This window comes from Haliotis rubra, unplaced genomic scaffold, assembly GCF_003918875.1.
Source record: "Haliotis rubra isolate DU_JTF1 unplaced genomic scaffold, ASM391887v1 Scf97, whole genome shotgun sequence".
Lineage (NCBI taxonomy): Eukaryota > Metazoa > Mollusca > Gastropoda > Lepetellida > Haliotidae > Haliotis > Haliotis rubra.
Genome location: NW_025767712.1, coordinates 311,593 through 330,152, shown reverse-complemented (window position 1 = coordinate 330,152; position 18,560 = coordinate 311,593). Strand labels below are relative to the sequence as shown.

The following is an 18,560-nucleotide window of genomic DNA, read 5'->3' as shown; positions in this document are numbered from 1 at the left end:
ACGCAGGTGGTCCTGTTGTCAGAGGTTCTGCAGTTCGATCAGTAGAGCAGATGGTAGCTGCAAACTTTAATCGCGTTGCTGGTTCACCTTGATTATTTATTTTATTATTTTTTATTGCTATTTCTTGGTTTGTCAGTTTGTTCATGGTGATGGGATTGAACAGAGTGATCATTTCCTCCACCCGAAAATCCGTGATGTGATGGTGAAATTCGACAGGAATGCCTCTGCTGTCCTCGTTGTTTTGAAATTTCGAGAAAATAATTGATTTGAAACAATCGAATTATGGATAAAACATCTTAATTTTGAGTTTTTGAAATAAAAAATGAAACAGCTAAAAGTCAATTTGTTGGGATGAACATTGTTATTTAAACTATCCGTAGGTTTCTCTCTTACTTATATTCAGGCAGAATTTATGCACCATGTCAACGTGCAAACGTAAAGGCCAAAATATATCCTATCACAATAAACACGTTTTTGCCCCCACTGCTAACAACCCATATACCAAATTTCATTATATTGTGAACGAAAATTCCCAAGAAATGACTTTTAGTCATTTGAGCGAAACAAAATCGATAAAATAACATTGACTTTGGGAAACGCGTGATGAAGTAATTGCTCAGGTTAAATGTGAAGCCAAGTCAAAGTTAACATTCTAGCTCAGTGTGTGAACCAACATTTTGATCAAAGCAACGCTCGATGAAGCGTTGATTTTGCAGCATCATTCGGAGCATCTAACCTCTGTGGCTGAAGAATCGGGGACAACTGAAACATATTAATATGCCTCCATTGCAACGTTTTGGTACTGAATAAAAATAATATAAATGTTTCATAAAATATATGACCAATATCCCCATACACTAACACAATCCATTGCAGGTCTCGTCGGATGTTTAAGCATCAGGTATGATTTGTAGACAAATACCTAAGCTCTAGAATGAAAATGAACAAACCAGCTTGCTATGACGAGGGTGTTGTTTATACCTTCAAAGGATGGCACAACGGTCATCCTGGTTTTGGGATAGCAATATCCATGGAATCCCCCGCACTTAAGGCGAATGACAGACCCTCCTTCTTCTCTGATTATTGACTCAATGATCGCTTTCCATCCCTCTGCTATCCATTCCACCTGAAATGAAATGGTATGAAGTTGACCAGTCAAGCTGCTATACTAATATAAAACACACACTGATAAATATTCTCCTTATCTTTATGAAATGGAAGTTAAGCAGCGAAATGTGTTTACATCTTACAATTCATGAAGAAATGAGAGGGTACGTAAGTCCCAAAACATTCAAAGTCAATTTAAATCTATCCAACCCTTTTAATCGTAGAATATGTGTGTTTTTAATGTATGTCTAAATGTGTCTGAACTGCTAACGGCTGAAAGGATGGTGTAAATTCAGCAAGGGTCCATGCAGGAAGCAAATGTACTGTAAGTCCCCGTGGTCCCTAGTATGGCGATCTACCTTCAGTTGTTGGCAATCTATAGCCTGTTTTTACATTGTCTTGTCATTTCTAATTAACATGTTTTAGATTTAATTACTAGTTTTAAATGGATATCTGTGATACACTAGTAGTTTTACTGTTCTTCGTCCACAGGTTTTAATTTCTAAATTTATTGATATATGATATAATCATTAATTATTCTCGTCACGATATGGCTAAAATATTGCCGAGGTGACGATAAATATTGACTCACTCACTCGTGAAGAAATGGATTTGCTAATTAACAGGAGCCACCGGTGGGGCTTACCTTAGTGGTAGTATAATGGACTAAATAAGAATGACCTTATCTTTTAAAATATTTTGGTTGGTTGGTTGTTTTACGCCGCACTCAGCACTGTTCCAGCTATATGGTCAGACTATCCAGTGATCAACAGCATAGGCATCGGTCTACGCAGCTGAGATACGATGTCATGTGTCAACCAAGTCAGCGAGCCTGACCACCCGATCCAGTTAGTCGCCTCTTACGACAAGCATTGGTTACTGAAGATCAATTCTAACCCGGATCTTCATGGTTATAATTTGTTTTTGGAAAGGTTTAAACACTTGAGGAAATTCGTAAAAATTTCAGCTCGTTTGGTTCCCACTGCAAATTTCTCAAGTTTATCCATTTTCAAAAGGTGATAGGCCTCTGACCATTTCATTGACATATCACAGGAACACGACTCAACGTGTTGTGGGTATGCGTATATGACGTCATGTAATGTCCAAAACCAAAGATTACATTATTAGGCAATTCATCCTATTTATCAATCTAACCATGGTTATATACGCGGCGTACTTAAACAACATACGTACGTTACAGTTTCAGTAAAACTAGTTAACGGGCATTGACTTTCTTTAGCATTTGGAAAACTGGCATACATTGCTGTGCAGCTTCACAAACATCACGATGATATACTGTAGCCATTTGACCCATACTCACATCTGGATCCACCAGCCAGCCTGTACTTGTTAGATTGACGGTAAACTCGCCCTTGGTTCCACAGGAACTCAGTACGCCATAGTGCTTGGTGTAGCAGTCCTCAGCCTGGGCGTAATATACTTCATGGTTGGTAAAAACAGCAAAAGTCTTGTCAGTTCGTACAACCCCCCATGTCCTGAAAACAGCAAGGATTTCACACAACCTTTCATAAGCTTTCCATTAAAGCATGTACATGTAAACATGCAATGTTTCAAAGAGTGAAGCCTTTACACTAGAAGAGATCCCTAAATCGGAATATTTCAAAACTTCAATGGAGGTAGCTTCTTTCTGTTTTAAGCTTTGGAAAACATTTAAACTTATTTTAACTTTTGATCGTTATCAAAACATCAAAATTAGCATAAAATTGTTGCTTGAATAACTTTAACTAATCAAATTAATGATTATATAAAAACATTGCTGGCTCCGTAGTATTTCCTATGAATGGCTTCCTGTTTATACCAGCAAAAAATGGAAGCTGGTTTGATTCACACATACTTCATATTGTGTAGAGTCCATTCCTCAGAGAATATCAACACAGACTGCTGTCAAGCTAAGTGTGTAACGACAAGTCATAATCATGCACTGAAATACCTCAATGTCAATCCTTATCTTCATGTACCACCACTCGCCCCCTGACCCGACACAAGAATAGCGAAGGGGTGTCTCTCCAGCGCAGTTTTGGTTGGCTACCGCTGGGTAAATACCGTAGTTGGGCGAAGGCAGCGTCATGTACTCCACGGGGTTGCTGGTGTTCATGTTGTGACAGTAGATCCGGGTTCTGTACAGACCAAAGTGTGGTATACGAAGCCAGTATTCTCCATCAGTGCTTGATGGATCGCACTCTTTGGCTTCAGCGCATGATGTTGGGTTAGCTGGAAGTGATTTTTTTTGTCACATAGTGCATTTTGTTCTTAATAAACATCAACCAAGTTTGACCACCCAAACCCCCTGGTCACCTCTTCCGACAAACATTGGTGGTTGAAGACCAAATCTACCCGGGTTTTTATATATATAAAAAAAGTTCAATAGATAAGATCAAACCAATATTGTAAACCAAAAGTCACTGTGTTCTTTAATCTGATTGGTTGAAAAACGTGATCAAATGGTATTTGATTCCCGGAAATTCTCTGCGAATTAAAACATACAAACATCGCTCACACCATGGTATTGTTACGTCGTCAGCTGTGATGACGTCATTAAAGTTATATTGTGACGTAAAGTTCGAATGACGTCACAAATGAGCAGTTCCGGATGCTACCATGAGAGACAGCCGAAACGGCCGGCTGATGACATTTCACTGCTGTACCCGTACTCGATGTCAATGAGAACAGACACAAAATACGTGTGTGGACCTTTTGGTTTACTTTTGTGTTTACAATGTCGATAAACATCATGTGTTGGCCAATTTCCGGGTGTTATTGAGTATTTGAAGCACGGGAATATTTCATTTGAAACCTCCGGCTGACGCCGTCGGTTCCAAATGAATTCCCATGCTTCAAATACTCAATAACACCCGGAAATTGGCCAACACATGATGTTTATCTCCTAATTAAACCATTGCAAGCTTTGACCTTGTCGCTCTAGAATGTTGTCCCTATTGTGACGTCACAATATATATGTAATGACGTCATACTGTAACTGCTACAATCTCCCTGAAGAGTAAAGAACGAAACATGTTGGAGAAAACGGCATTCTGTTTTTATTGTAATTGATAATATGCAAGTGTGGTTTGTTAAAGTCTTTTACGCATACATTATGGCAAAACATTATGGATGATTGTGTAATCTGAATATTGTAAGCTATAGACTATAATCCTTAGGCTCGTTGCATAACGCACTCTTTGTACTGTGTGTTTGGATAATACTTTTGAGACTCAAGCTTGTTTTAGACAGGGCTATTCCACTGTCGATCATATTTTTACATTTAATGCAATTATACAGAAGTGTTTATCTAAGAAAAGAAAGAAATTATATGTCGCATTCGTTGATTTTAAAAAAGCATATGATTCTGTTAATCGTGTTAAATTGTGGTCATGTCTAAGAAATACAGGCCTCTATGGTAAAATGCTGGCAGCCTTTCGAGGAATATATAAATCAGTTAAAGCTTGTGTAAGATTTAACAAGAACCGTTGTACAAATTATTTCGACTGTCCTGTTGGTTTGAAACAACGTTGTATATAAAGTCCAATCCTTTTTTCCATTTTTGTCAATGAATTGCCAAATGATATTGTTTTGAATGGAAAATATGGTGTTCAATTGTTTTCCTGATATGCTTGAAAGATTATTACTGATGTTTGCTGATGATGTCATTTAAGTATCTGATGCTATCTCTGGATTACAGAGACAACTGAATATTTTATAAAAAATTGCTGACACTTGGGGATTACGCGTCAAACTAGATAAAACTAAGATTGTTGTATTTAGAAGGGGCAGGTGTTTGGCAAAATGTGAAAAAATGGTTCTATAAAAATGAAATGATTACAACTGTCAAAGAACGAATAAACTTTGTTTTTTTTTTGTAACTTTTAACCATTACATATGAAAGACTTGTGGTTAGTCTTCAGCGGAACACCAAATTCATTCTGAAAAAAAACTTGTGGTTAATTAATACCGAGCGATTAAAAGGTGCCAAAAAGCCGTCTGCTTCACTCTCGCCCGCCAACGAAACCACAGAGAGGTTACGTAACTCTGTCGCCAGAGCACTGCAGCGAACCGGAAGTGAGGAAGGATTTTCAGTCAGTTGTATATAAAGTGTGTAATAAGCTCGTCATTTTGCTGATTTATCGACGTTTTCAACGAGTAAAAAATAAAATAAAAACTACTTAACAGTAGTAAAATATGTATATTATTATGATTGATGACCAAAAGGGTTTTGCATGACACAACTTGTAATGTAATGATTTCTTCCCCGGAAGCAAGGTTGTGGTCAAAGTGACAATAATATTGTAAGTAGTATTATATTGACACCCACCTCGCTTCCAAGAGAGAACTGGTGTCCCCCGCCGTGATATTGCTGGAATATTGCTAACAGCGGCGTTAAACCATACTCACTCACTCACTCACTCCAAGAGAGAAATTGTTATACTATTACCTATGTCATGCAAAATCCTATTGGCCATCATTGAAATACATATTTTACAACCAGTACAAAGTAGTTTTGATTTTGTAACTCGGTGAAAACAAACCTAAATAGCATTTATTCTCAGACTGTCGGATGTTCGTGACAGGACGCCGCCATTTTTAAAAATCGTACGTCACGGGCAAAAGTCTGTTCGAGAATAAATGAGATTATGGTTTGTTTTCATCAAGTTAGAAAATCAAAACTACTTTCTATTCGTATCTTAATCATGACCAAAAGGATTTTGCATGACACAACTTGTAACATAACGATTTCTTCCACGGAAGCGAGGTGGGGGTCGAAGTGACAATGTCCATCAATATCAACATAAAGAAACGATATGCCATTCATCTGCAGCTGACAAATAATCCTGTTTCATGCCATGTGTCTTTAACACTCTTATATACGAAAAAGTGATCTATCGTTTCAGGTTTTTCACATTGGTGTATAGTCCAATTGGTCACCCGTTGGTCACCCAAGATAGCACACCTGGCAACTAATTGCATGATGTCCGCCATTCTTTAAAAAAAGTAATTTAGTTAGCCAATAATGAGCAATCAACCAATGTATTGGCGATTAATCCTTTGAAAGAAATACGTTGGTTTTACACAGACACTTTACGACAGGGTGTATTCAGTATAGATTAGTAAAACCACATACATAAACACTACCTTTTAACAAATTCGCTGTGCAAGATAAAAGCAATTAATCAACCAGCATGTTATCGGTTAATCCTTTGATCGATGTTTGTTTTGTAAATCAGCTGATGATTCCTCTTGCTGCACTTCAATGGGCATATCACATAAGATGTAATCCACTTGCCACATCAGACCTAGGCTTAATTCATCATGATGAGTATTTACTCCAGACACGAGAAATGCCAAATGGGAACCTTTGTCGGGTAATCTGAGTGGTGTTGCCACTATTTATACCTATTATAAATTCATTAACTGACCATCAAGTGAATAATGATCAATAATGTGTAAGTTAACCACCAAACAAAGGTTACAGCAAGAGAGTAATAAACGATGTATTGCATGCAAGTTTGATTGCCTGGAAAACAATATATGGGCCGACACTGGTTTGAGGATACGAACTGAACTTCTTTATTGCATAACAAATGCATATAAGCATTTGCTGTATACTTAGTTAAAAAGTGTTATTACCTATTTTTACCCAAGTAAATGTTCAGATTTTTCTAACAATGGCAAAGTGGGGTTGTTTATTTTACGGATTCAAATATATCAAATGTGTGTTTTTAATATCATAGCAGGAAATAGACATCTTATTTTTACATAACATGATTAAATATCGAGGTAAAAACACAGAAATAGGATCAAATTGGATCAGTCATTATACCATCCAAGCATTCGAAAATCTGAAAAATCCTACACTGATGGGATACTTTATTACAATCAGACAAGAAGTACCGGGGATATTTTCAAATAACGGTATCTGATGGCAGGGTATGAAACTCCCCAAAAATTCAGCCAGACCACAGGGCTGGTTTGATGGAAACTTTGCCAGCCCTGACTAAAACTGCCCACACTAGATCTCCATATACATGTACATGTCTAAATTTTAACCTGACCGTCAGGCAGGTGAATTTGAGATTTTGAAACTAACCCGCCCTGGGCGGTCGGGCAGGCAGGTATTTCGAACGCTGCTGATAGGCATCCACCCTTCCTAATGTCCCACTGCGGTTTCGACAGAATCGTCTATGAAAACAAGTTGTAACTCGGAAGCTAGGCAAAGCAGGTGACAAGATTAAATGACAGTAGAATGTGAAAACATAAAGGTTTCATTTTTCACAACGACTGTCACGATTTCAGGTTTAGACAAACCTGTAAACAAGATAATCTACCCTCGGAAATGTACATGCATTCTACATCGCCCCTCATATTTATACCACACATTACGTTACGGAGAACCCCCCCCCTCTGATTGTTTGAAATTTCGTTCGCGGGAGAGAATTGTGCACTGTTGTCACAAAGGTCGATTTAAGTTAATTAAATGTCGGAATGAGTAGTTTTAATGACAATAATAATAATATATTGGTGTTATTTTTTCTTCTACCTCTAAAATGACTCTTTGCGCATCTGATCTAGCTCTCCGAGGTAAACGTGCACTGGTGGAAATTCTCCATAACGTGAATACATTAAATACTATTGACCCTACTGTATTTTTAAAATGTTTTGATTCACAGGTTCAACCTATCTTATTATACGGCTCTGAGGTGTGGGGACTTAATAGATTTGAGAAAATAAAAAAATGTACATATTATCGCATGTAAAATATTTCTAAATGTTGGTCGACAAACGCCAAATGCTATAGCTTACGGCGAATGTGGCCGGTATCCATTATATATCAATGCCTTATGTCGGGCTGTTAAAGAACAAATAAACTTTGTTTTTTTTTACTCTTTTAACTATTACATATGGAAAATTTGTGGTCAGTCTTATGCGGAACACCAAATTAATTCTTTAAAAACTTGTGGTTAATTAGTACCGAGCGATTAGAAGTTGCCAAAAAGTCGCCAGCTTCACTCTCGCCCGCCAACGAAACCACAAACAGGTTACGTAACTCTGTCGCCAGAGCACTGCAGTGACGTCATATGAGGAAGGATTTTCAGTTAGTGGTATAGAAAGTGTGTAGCAATTAATCAAATATATATTTTACTACGAGTAGAAAGTAGTTTTGATTTTGTAACTCGGTGAAAACAAACCTAAATAGCATTTATACTCAGACTGGCGGATGTTCGCGACAGGGCGCCGCCATTTTTGAAAATCGTGAAGTCACGGGCTAAAGTCTGTTAGAATTAATGAGATTATGGTTTGTTTTCATCAAGTTAGAAAATCAAAACTACTTTCTACTCGTAGTTAAATATGTATTTGAATCATAACCAAAAGCATTTTGCATGACACAACTTATAACATAACGATTTCTTCCACGGAAGCGAGGTGGGGGGTCGAAGTGACAATACTGCGCGATAAATGTCTTGCTACATTCACGTGGTTAACGTGCACTCACCAGTATGTAGATACTAGTCAATGTACGTCTTTATATTTGGTCTTATAATCCTAATTAGTTTATTATCATACTTGTATGCATTTTGAAACTAAATAAAATGCAGACGATCTGCTGATACTTATAGTGCATTTATAACAGGACTGTAATATCTAGACATTTTACAGTTTGCCAATGTGAATCATAATTCGCACACATGCCCTAGTGTATGTCTCATTACACTTCACGGCGAAAACAACGTTTCTGTTGAATGCTACAACAAATGAATAAAAACAAAATGCAAATATTAAAATTAAAACTGATTAAATTTATAGGAACAATGTCAGGCTATTACCTTGTTCGAGGAATGTATCCATCAATATCCACAAAAAACAAATGATATGCCATTCATCTGCAGCTGTTCCAAGTAATGTGTCTTTTAACAGTCTAGTATACGAAAAAGTGATATATCGTTTCAGGTATGTCACATTTGTGTATAGTCTCATTGGTTACCTAAGATGGTAATCAGATAGCACACCTGGCAACTGATTGCATAATGTCCGCCATTCTTTAAAAACGGTAATTTAGTTAACCAATAATGAGCAATCAATCACTGTATTGGCGGTTAATCCTTTGAAGAAAGGACGTTGTTTTTACGCAGACACAGACAAGACAGAGTGTATTCAGTATAGATTAGTAAATCTACATACATAAACCCTACCTTTTGACAAATCCGCTGTGTAAGATAAAAGTAATTAATCAATCAGCGTGTTATCGGTTAGTCCTTTGATTGATGTTTATAATGTTGAATATTTACTCCAGACACAAGAAATGCCAAATAGGAACCTTTGTCGGGTAATCTAAGTGGGGTTATCACTAATTATACCTGTTATAAATTCATTAACTGACCATCAAGTGAATGATGACAAATAACATGTGTAGGTTTATACCACCTAACACGGGTTACAACGAGGGAGTATTAATTGCTGTATTGCATGTGAAAACTTATGGGCCGACACTGTTTTGAGAATACAAACAGAACTTCATTGTTGCATAAGAAAAACATATAAGCATTTGCTGTGTGCTAAAACTGTATGTACCTATTTACCTAAGTAAAATTTCAGATTCTTCTAGCAATGGCAAAATAGGGTTGTTTAGTTACCGATTCAAATAAATCAATTGTCAAATTTTAATATCATACGTAATAGCCGTCATAGTTTAACATGACATGATTAAATATCGAGGTAAAAAAATACAGAAATGGGATCAATTTGGATCAGTCATTATACAAATAAGGCCTTACGACACCAAGCGATTTTGACAGAATCGTCTATGAAAGCAAGTTGTAACTCGGAAACTAGGCAAAGCAGGAGACACAATTATATGAGAGTAGATTGTGAGAACATATAGCTTTCATTTTCCACAACAGTTGTCACGATTTCAGGTTTATACAAACCTGTAAACAAGATAATTTACCCCCTGAAATGTAGATGAATTCTGCATCGGCCCTCATATCTATTCCTCATATGACGTCACAAAAACGCCCCGCTCTGATTGGTTGAAATTTCGTTCGCGGGTGAGAATGGTGCACTGTTGTCAAAAAGGTCGATTTAAGTTGATTAAAGATCGAAGTGAGTAGTTTTAATGACGGGGTTTCATTTATAGCGATGCCAGTTAGTGATTTATGTATTTGTACCCCCCTAGAGTATATGTGATCTTAAAGTATTGGCTGAAGTTAATTGAAATGCCCAATAATAGAATACCTTATAAGGCATATGACATGTTGGTTAGTTTAGATAATTATTCATACTCAAACTACTTTTTTTATCAATACGTATGTTGTTGTTTAATCATATGTATGGATTTAGTTTTGTATGGGTTAGCCAATTAGTTGGCAAAAACTTGATGGCACCCATGAAGGGCCACCTCCTCGTGGTGGGTGCTGGGTCACGCTAAGCGCCCTTCACCCCCGTTGTGGACCCGGGGGCATATTTGGTCCACCAACCAGTTTGCCGTGGGTTGCGCCCCTGTGTCGGTGGAGGAAGGGAGGCTGGTGGTTGAGGGCACTGGTTCCAGGAACAGTGTTCCTTTGCCCAACACACCACTTCGCCCCTTACTTCACCTAGACGGATGGTTGAACTGGCCCGGTTCAATCAATCGGCTGGTCACGCCAAGCCCTGTGCATGGTTACTATTTTTGCACATTTTTCGTATTGGGTATTTGGTCGTTTACACTTTCAGTGTATAAATTATTAATGTATCTAATTGCCTAGAGTCCCATGCCAGAAGGCGGTGGCTCATGGGCCAATCTGGTTATATAGACCTCTGAATTCCGTGTTCTTTAGAACAGCGTCATGGGCCGAACCAGCCTGGCACTTATTCTTTAAGATATCATGGCTTTTCAAGTCTGTATTTTCTGGAGTATGGCATCCCTGTAACCCTGGTATTGTTGTCTGGTATCCACTGCAATACCGTCCTTGTTGACACTCGATGGCGGGTGGGGGGCAGGGTTGCTGAAGTATATTATTACACCATGGCAAACCCCACTCAATCTACTGGTTCTTCTAAAACGAGCAAACGTCGTCACATGTCCTCTTCATCTGATGAAGAGATATCTACCTTCAATAATGATTCCTGGCCAAGGTTTTTGGTCGTTGAAAGTGCTGATGGGAATCCTCTAAAGATCAATCCTTTTGCGGTCTCCAAAGGTATCCAAGGTATCTGCGGAGAAGTAAAAAATGTCACTCGTCTCAGGAACGGCTCTCTTTTAATTGAATGCTTACGTAAGCAACAGTCTGTCAATCTGCTGAGATTGCAGCAGTTTGTAAACAATCAGGTTGGTGTTTCAGTTCATAAAACTCTCAACACATGTAGAGGTATCATTAGAGACAGGGCCCGCTGTCTCTCAGATATGACAGAAGAAGAGATTGTGGCAGAGTTGAAAGACCAGGGAGTCACTTCAGTTAAACGTTTTAGCAGGAAACAAGAGTCAACTTTTATCAAAACAAATACTAACCTTTTCACATTTTGTTTGAGTACTCTTCCTAAATCTATCAAAGCAGGATACTGTAATATCGGAGTGGAGGTATATGTACCAAATCCACTCCGGTGTTACAACTGCCAGAAGTATGGACACGGTGCGAGGACTTACACTGGCAAGTCAGTATGCTCACGCTGCAGTGGTGCTCATGGCAGTACTGACTGTACTAATGACATCAAGTGTGTCAACTGCGGTGGTGAACATCTGGCATCATCGAAAGCTTGTCCAAAATTTGAGTATGAGACCAAAATCCTGAAATTGAAATGTACTAACAATATCTCATACTTTGAAGCCAAAATATTGGTACTAGCTCAATCAAAACCAGCTACAGGTCTCACATACTCTGCTACAGTTTCATCTCCTGCTCCTTCTTCTGTTAAAAAAGCTTCAACTATTTCAACTTCTTGTCAGACAGTGATATCCTGGATTAATGACGCCCAGATATCCTTTGATGGCACGACTCACTCATCACCAGACTGTCAGCGCTCATCAGTCTCCCAGACTGAGGAGACCCATCAATTACAAACTTTGGATATTACTTCCAGTCCAGCTACTCAGAATTCTGCTCGTCTTACTAGCAAAGAAAAGAAAAAATTGAGAAGACAGGCCAAAACTCTTCAACATTTAGAAGAGCATTCTCCACCAGTGGCGGTTCAGAATCTTTTGATCCGCTTGACATGGAGATCACTCCTTCACAAACAGGGTGTAGGAGTGGGCTTCCTCAGCTCACGATCTCAGTTGAGCCTCCCTAAACATTTTTATGGCATTAATACAATGGAATTGCAGAGGACTTAGGAACAATTTTAACGATTTACAGTTATTATCTCAAGATGTTAAACCATCAGCTTTTAGTCTCCAAGAGACATACTTGAAAAATACAGATAGATTTGAATTGCGTCGATACAATTCATTTCATTCATTCTCACCTCCAGGTGATAAAGCCACAGGCAGAGCTTCTATTCTCGTGAGGCAGGGTGTCATTCATAGCCCAGTTCCTCTTAAAACCAATCTTCAGGCTGTTGCTGTCCGCCTTACTTTACAGATAACCTTTACACTTTGCTCTTTATATATTTCTCCTTCTTCAGTTCTTCAGCAGTCCGATCTTCAGGATCTATTCGATCAGCTCCCAAAACCCTGTATCATCATGGGTGATCTTAACGGCCATAACCCTCTGTGGGGTAGTTCCGCAACTAACACTAAAGGTAAACTCCTTGAAGATTTCATTTCAAATAATAATTTATGCATATTTAATGGTGGATCAGCCACATATTTGCATCCTGGTACAGGAACATATTCTGCACTTGATCTGTCGCTAACAGATCCAAACATTTATAACGAATTTGAATGGTCGGTCCACGACGACCTGTGTGGAAGTGACCATTTTCCGACAATACTTTCAGCAATAAACCCCAATGATGAGCCTCCTACAACAAGGCGGAATTTTAAAAAGGCCAATTGGCCTTTATTTCAGACTCTTTGTTCTGACCGATTGAAATCTGACTTTTTTGTCAATGTTATGGATCCTATTCAGTTGTTCTCGGACAAGCTAAATATAATAGCTGATGAAACTATTCCTAAGTCCTCTGCGACACCACACATTCGTAAACCATGGTTTACTGATGATTGCAAACAGGCCAGGAAGTGTAGGAAGAAGGCAGAGAAATACTTTCGCCGGCATCCTACAGTTCATAATTTAAATAATGTTAAAATCACTAGTGCCAATGCTCGACGTGCTTTTAAACAGAATAAGCGTCAGTCTTGGCGACATTATGTTTCCAAGATAAACTCACGGACACCGATTTGAAAGGTGTGGAACATGATACAAAGGATAAAAGGTAAAGGTTCCAAATCTACTGTTCATCATCTGAAGGATGGTGATACTTTGTTAACTGATCAGACTGACATTGCCAATAAGCTTGGTGAAACTCTCGCCAAACATTCGTCTTCCTCCAATTATGTCCTGAGTTTCAGAAACATCAGAAACAACAGGAGAAGAAAAAATAAATTTTACATCAGACAATGGAAGACTACAATGAATTATTTTCAATGCATGAGTTACGTACTGCCCTTGAGCAAGCTCATGATACAGCAACAGGAGCTGATAATATACACTATCAGCTCTTGAAGCATTTACCGGAATCATGTTTGGAAACTCTTCTAAATATTTTTGACACAATATGGACTTCAGGGAATTTCCCACCTTCGTGGCGTAAAGCCATTGTCGTCCCTATACCAAAGCCTGGCCGGGATCATACTGATCCGTCTAATTACAGACCAATCTCTTTAACGAGTTGCGTTTGCAAAACCATGGAACGAATAATAAATAATCGATTAACATGGTATCTTGAAACCAATAATCTCATAACAAATATTCAATGTGGTTTCAGGAAAAATCGTAGTACCATTGATCATTTGGTACGATTAGAATCCTTTGTCAAAATGCAATAGTCAATAAACAACATGCAGTATCGCTATTCTTTGATCTCGAGAAAGCGTACGATACCACCTGGAAGCATGGCATTTTAAAGATTTTACATGATTTTGGTTTAAGGGTCGTTTACCTCTTTTTATATCACGGTTTTAAAAGACAGACAATTTCAAGTCCGAGTGGGTTCAACCCTGTCTGACCATTACAATCAGGATCAGGGTGTCCCACAAGGCAGTATTTTGTCAGTCACTTTATTTAGCATTAAGATCAACAGTTTATCCAAGGTTTTAAACGATTCAATAGATGGATCACTTTTTGTGGATGATTTTAACATTTCTTGTCGCGGTAAGAATATGCATACTATTGAACGGCAACTGCAGTTGTGTTTAAATAAAATAAATAAATGGTGTCTTGAAAACGGGTTTAAATTTTCTAAATCAAAACTAATTGTCTACACTTCTGTAGAAAATATAAGCCTCATAAAGACCAGAACTGTTTTAAATGGCACTCCCATCAAGGTTGTAAAAGAGGCCAAATTCTTGGGTATTATTTTGACTCACACTTAACGTTTCTACCACATATTAAAGCACTTAAAACTAAATGCCTGAAGGCACTCGATTTGTTAAAAGTTGTTTCCAACTCAAAGTGGGAGGATCAAACTACCCTCCTTCACTTATACCGATCATTGGTACGATCTAAACTTGATTATGGTTCGATCGTATACGGCGGAACCTGCAAAAGCAACCTTAAATTACTTGATTCTGTTCACCACCAAGGTCTAAGACTTTGTCTTGGATCATTTAGAACCTCTCCAGTTGATAGTCTCTATGTTGAGGCAGATGAGCCTTCGCTTTCCCAACGCCGTATTAAATTATCATTACAATATATTACTAAACTATATTCAAACGAATCTAATCCTGCATTTAATTGTGTCTTCAATCCTCTTTATGAGGATTTGTATAACAAAAAGCCTTCTCTTGTTCCGCCTCTTGGGCACAGAATTAAACCATTCCTTTCTACTGCTGGCATTGAGCTGGGAATATATCTCCTTCTCGTCTTCTTTCTTCTCCTCCTTGGCAATTGGTGAGGCCAGAAGTTGACTTAACATTAACCACATTTAAAAATCGAGAAACTAATGATTTACAATATAAACAGGAATTTAGTCAGTTAAGAAATAAATATAATACCTATAAATCCTTATATACAGATGGATCAAGGATGGTGGCGCGGTTGCTTGTGCCACTGTCATTGGAGTCCAAAACAATATCTTCAGACTACCCAATGACAGTTCAATTTTCACAGCAGAAACAAACGCCATCTTAACAGCTCTTAAATATATTAATAAACACCGTAAATATAAACAATATATTATCTTTTCTGACTCTCTATCTTGCCTTCAGGCTATTAAAATCTATCTTGCAAGCATCCACTTTTAATTGAAATAATCGAATTATATAATGATCTTGCTACTGGCCAATGCGACATCGTCTTCTGTTGGTTACCCAGCCACGTTGGCATTTCTGGGAACACAATGGCCGATCTTGCTGCCAAGGCAGCACTCAACAAATCTGTGACACCACTTCTTCTCCCATACTCTGATTATAAAGCCAGCATTAGAACATACATCCGCGATCTGATGCAGAAGAAGTGGGACACCCAAGTAGGTATCAATAAATTACATGCAATCAAACCTTATATCGGTTACACCTACTTGGGATGTCAGTCCAGATTTGAAGAGGTCACCATGCGACGATGTCGCATTGGCCACCTGAATACACTCATGAGTACCTATTGAAGGGCGAGGATCCTCCGTTTTGTATCCCTTGTGATGAAAGAATCACAGTCAAGCATGTCCTGCTTGACTGTGTTGAATATTCCATCACAAGGGATAAGTATTTTAATGTCAAAACATTGAAGGATCTTTTTACTACTGTTAGTTCTCATTTAGTTATTGCCTTTTTAAAGGAATTAGATTTGTTGAGTGATTTGTAAATAGATATATATTTTATTATTGGTAGTTTAGATTAGCAACTGAGATTGTTAGTGGCTGTATCCTCAAAGGGGGTTGAAGTATTGTAAAATTATTGTCCTCCTGAGAGGGTACGTAAGTCCCAAAACATTTAGTTAATTTAAGTGTACCAGGTTTTTAATCGTAGAATAAGTGTGTTTTTAATTTATGGCTAGATTTCTCTTCTGTCGCCAATGGTTGAAGGGATGGTGTAAATCCAACTAGGGTCCATGCAGGTAGCAAAAGTAATGTAAGTCCCCATGGTTCCTAGTATGGTGATCTACCTTCAGTTGTTGGCGATCTATAGCCCGTTTTTATATTGTATTGTCTTCGTAAATAAAATAGTTTTACATGTTCATGCTAGTTTTAGACTCCATCTGTGATACTCTAGTTATTTTACAGTCCTTCGCTGACTGATTCTTTAGCAACTTTGATTTATTATTTATATAAAACATTTCTCGTCACGATATGGCTGCAATATTGCCGATGTGACGTTAAATCATAACTCACTCACTCACAAAAACTTGATATTTCTTCGAGGCTTTAAAGATGTTACTATACATATTTTATCAATCTTGGAATAGTGTTTTACAAAATAGCACAAGATATAGATTATATAAGGAGTACAAAAGAAAAATATTTAACTGCCATCAATATAAAGAAATATAGAGGTTTAAGCGCCTCATGATGACAGACAATGATACACTAATGCTCACAGTATGTAAATATATGTTTTATAGCCTTAAAAGAAGGCAGACATCATTGAATGTGTAACTTTTCTAAATATTATGTATGAATTATGTATTGCAATGTACATGTATGTGGGCCAAAGACGTGAGTAAACACACTTGACACTTGACTATTTCAGCGTCCGGTAATTGCGTTAATAAATGTGTCATGTGAAAAAAGACTCACCATATTTTTGACACAGGTACTTATGAGTGTCTACTGGATCACAGTAAGTGTTGATTGTGCAGTTGTGATTTGCACATGCGCCAGCAACTACCTAGAAACAAATTGATATCAAGTACTATGCACATGTCTATATTACGAAATCCTTTTTTGAGATTATTCAACAAGTCGAGAGACAGATGCATTTACGCTTAGCATGTTGAGGTACGGACATTAAAACAATCATCCGGACGGATGGGGTGCTTACAAAGTGTGGTTACGGTGTTACAGTACACTAAGTTTGTTGCTTATACAGTCAAGCCGTGGTAGCTAGAATAACGCCAACAGCGGTCTGTGTAAACTTTCCTTCACTCGGAAATGCATCTGAAATCTCACAGAGGCCAATATCAGACAATGCTCAAATTGGACCGAAACATTTACCTACTTCGTTGAGACAATTGCTTTAATAATATAGATGCTCGTTTGATGGTAATCTTTACGCTTGGTGTCAAAAGGTGGAACGCCTTATTTAATTTTGGACAAAACGCTTTCACCCGAAACACCTACCCATAGAAGTTGAAAATCCTTATATATTCTCCTGCTTCGCTTAATGCACATGAATAGTCCGACAGTAAGCACATCTCCAGTAAATATACACATATCATTCAAAAGCTGTAAAAATCATTTAACTACCTCTGGCCAGTGTTTGATGTCAGAGAAGACAAACCCAGCGGCTGGAACCAGATGAGTGGTGTTGAGACCTCCAGGAAACAGTGTTAGATAGTTAAGCTCACATTTCCCCGAGTTAATATTAAAGTTGAAGGATTTGCACCATCTTCTCGCAAGGCACGTACGTGCGCAGAGAACCTGTCCCTGTGTCGACAGCGATATGACGTGGACATTCGGTAGTCTGACGTTGCGTTCAACAAAATGATAGTTTTGGAGGTCTGTACATATCTTTGATGAACTTGCAAGATGAACTGTCAGAGACACCAGATAAGTCACAAGCAGAGACATAGCTGCTTCACTTATCAGTGTTACGTTTGTAAGCTGCAAAGACGAAGCACATGTATGTTCAACGAGACTGTATTGTTTGACTATTTCTATTTCATGTTAAAATATGTTTGGTCTTCCAAATCATATCTTGAAGCCATTAATAATCTCAACAGTGCATTTTGCAGCTTGGACAACAAAAACCAATTTGGGAACAGGGCTCCAGATAACTTTTCAACACCAGGAGCACACACTCCTTATTTTTTCAATATAGGAGTACTGGAAAACCGTAAGAGTACATTTACTGAATTACTGAATGGAATAAATGGAGTGTGACTACGACAAGACGAACGAGTGATACTCAAGTACTGTCGGAAATGAAAACAACAACTGTTTTTATGCTGTTACTCTGTATCCCTAAAATTTACACAATTGCAAATAACATATATCGAAATAACCCTCATCGGACTAACTGGGCGTTCAGTGGGATAAGTAATAGGATATCCAGAAAAGCATGTTAACTCGTGAAATCGGGCAAAAGTTAGAAAAAATACGAATAGCTGCTTAAACCAATAGATCAGACTATAGATGACAATTAGGTCGCTCAGCAA

The 18,560-nt window shown here is 38.0% G+C and overlaps 1 protein-coding gene across 1 annotated transcript; it reads right to left on the bottom strand.

Annotated features, from left to right (window-relative positions):
- Positions 1–213: 213 nt before the first annotated feature.
- LOC124265302 lies at positions 214–18,100 on the bottom strand. The gene is made up of 6 exons (XM_046700094.1): positions 17,650–18,100; positions 16,981–17,071; positions 3,059–3,339; positions 2,429–2,603; positions 982–1,126; positions 214–762 (listed from the first exon to the last, which is right to left on the bottom strand). The coding sequence occupies exons 1-4, from the start codon at positions 17,971–17,973 to the stop codon at positions 2,580–2,582; spliced, it is 720 nt and encodes a 239-aa protein (XP_046556050.1). The 5' UTR covers positions 17,974–18,100; the 3' UTR covers positions 214–762; positions 982–1,126; positions 2,429–2,579.
- Positions 18,101–18,560: the final 460 nt, after the last annotated feature.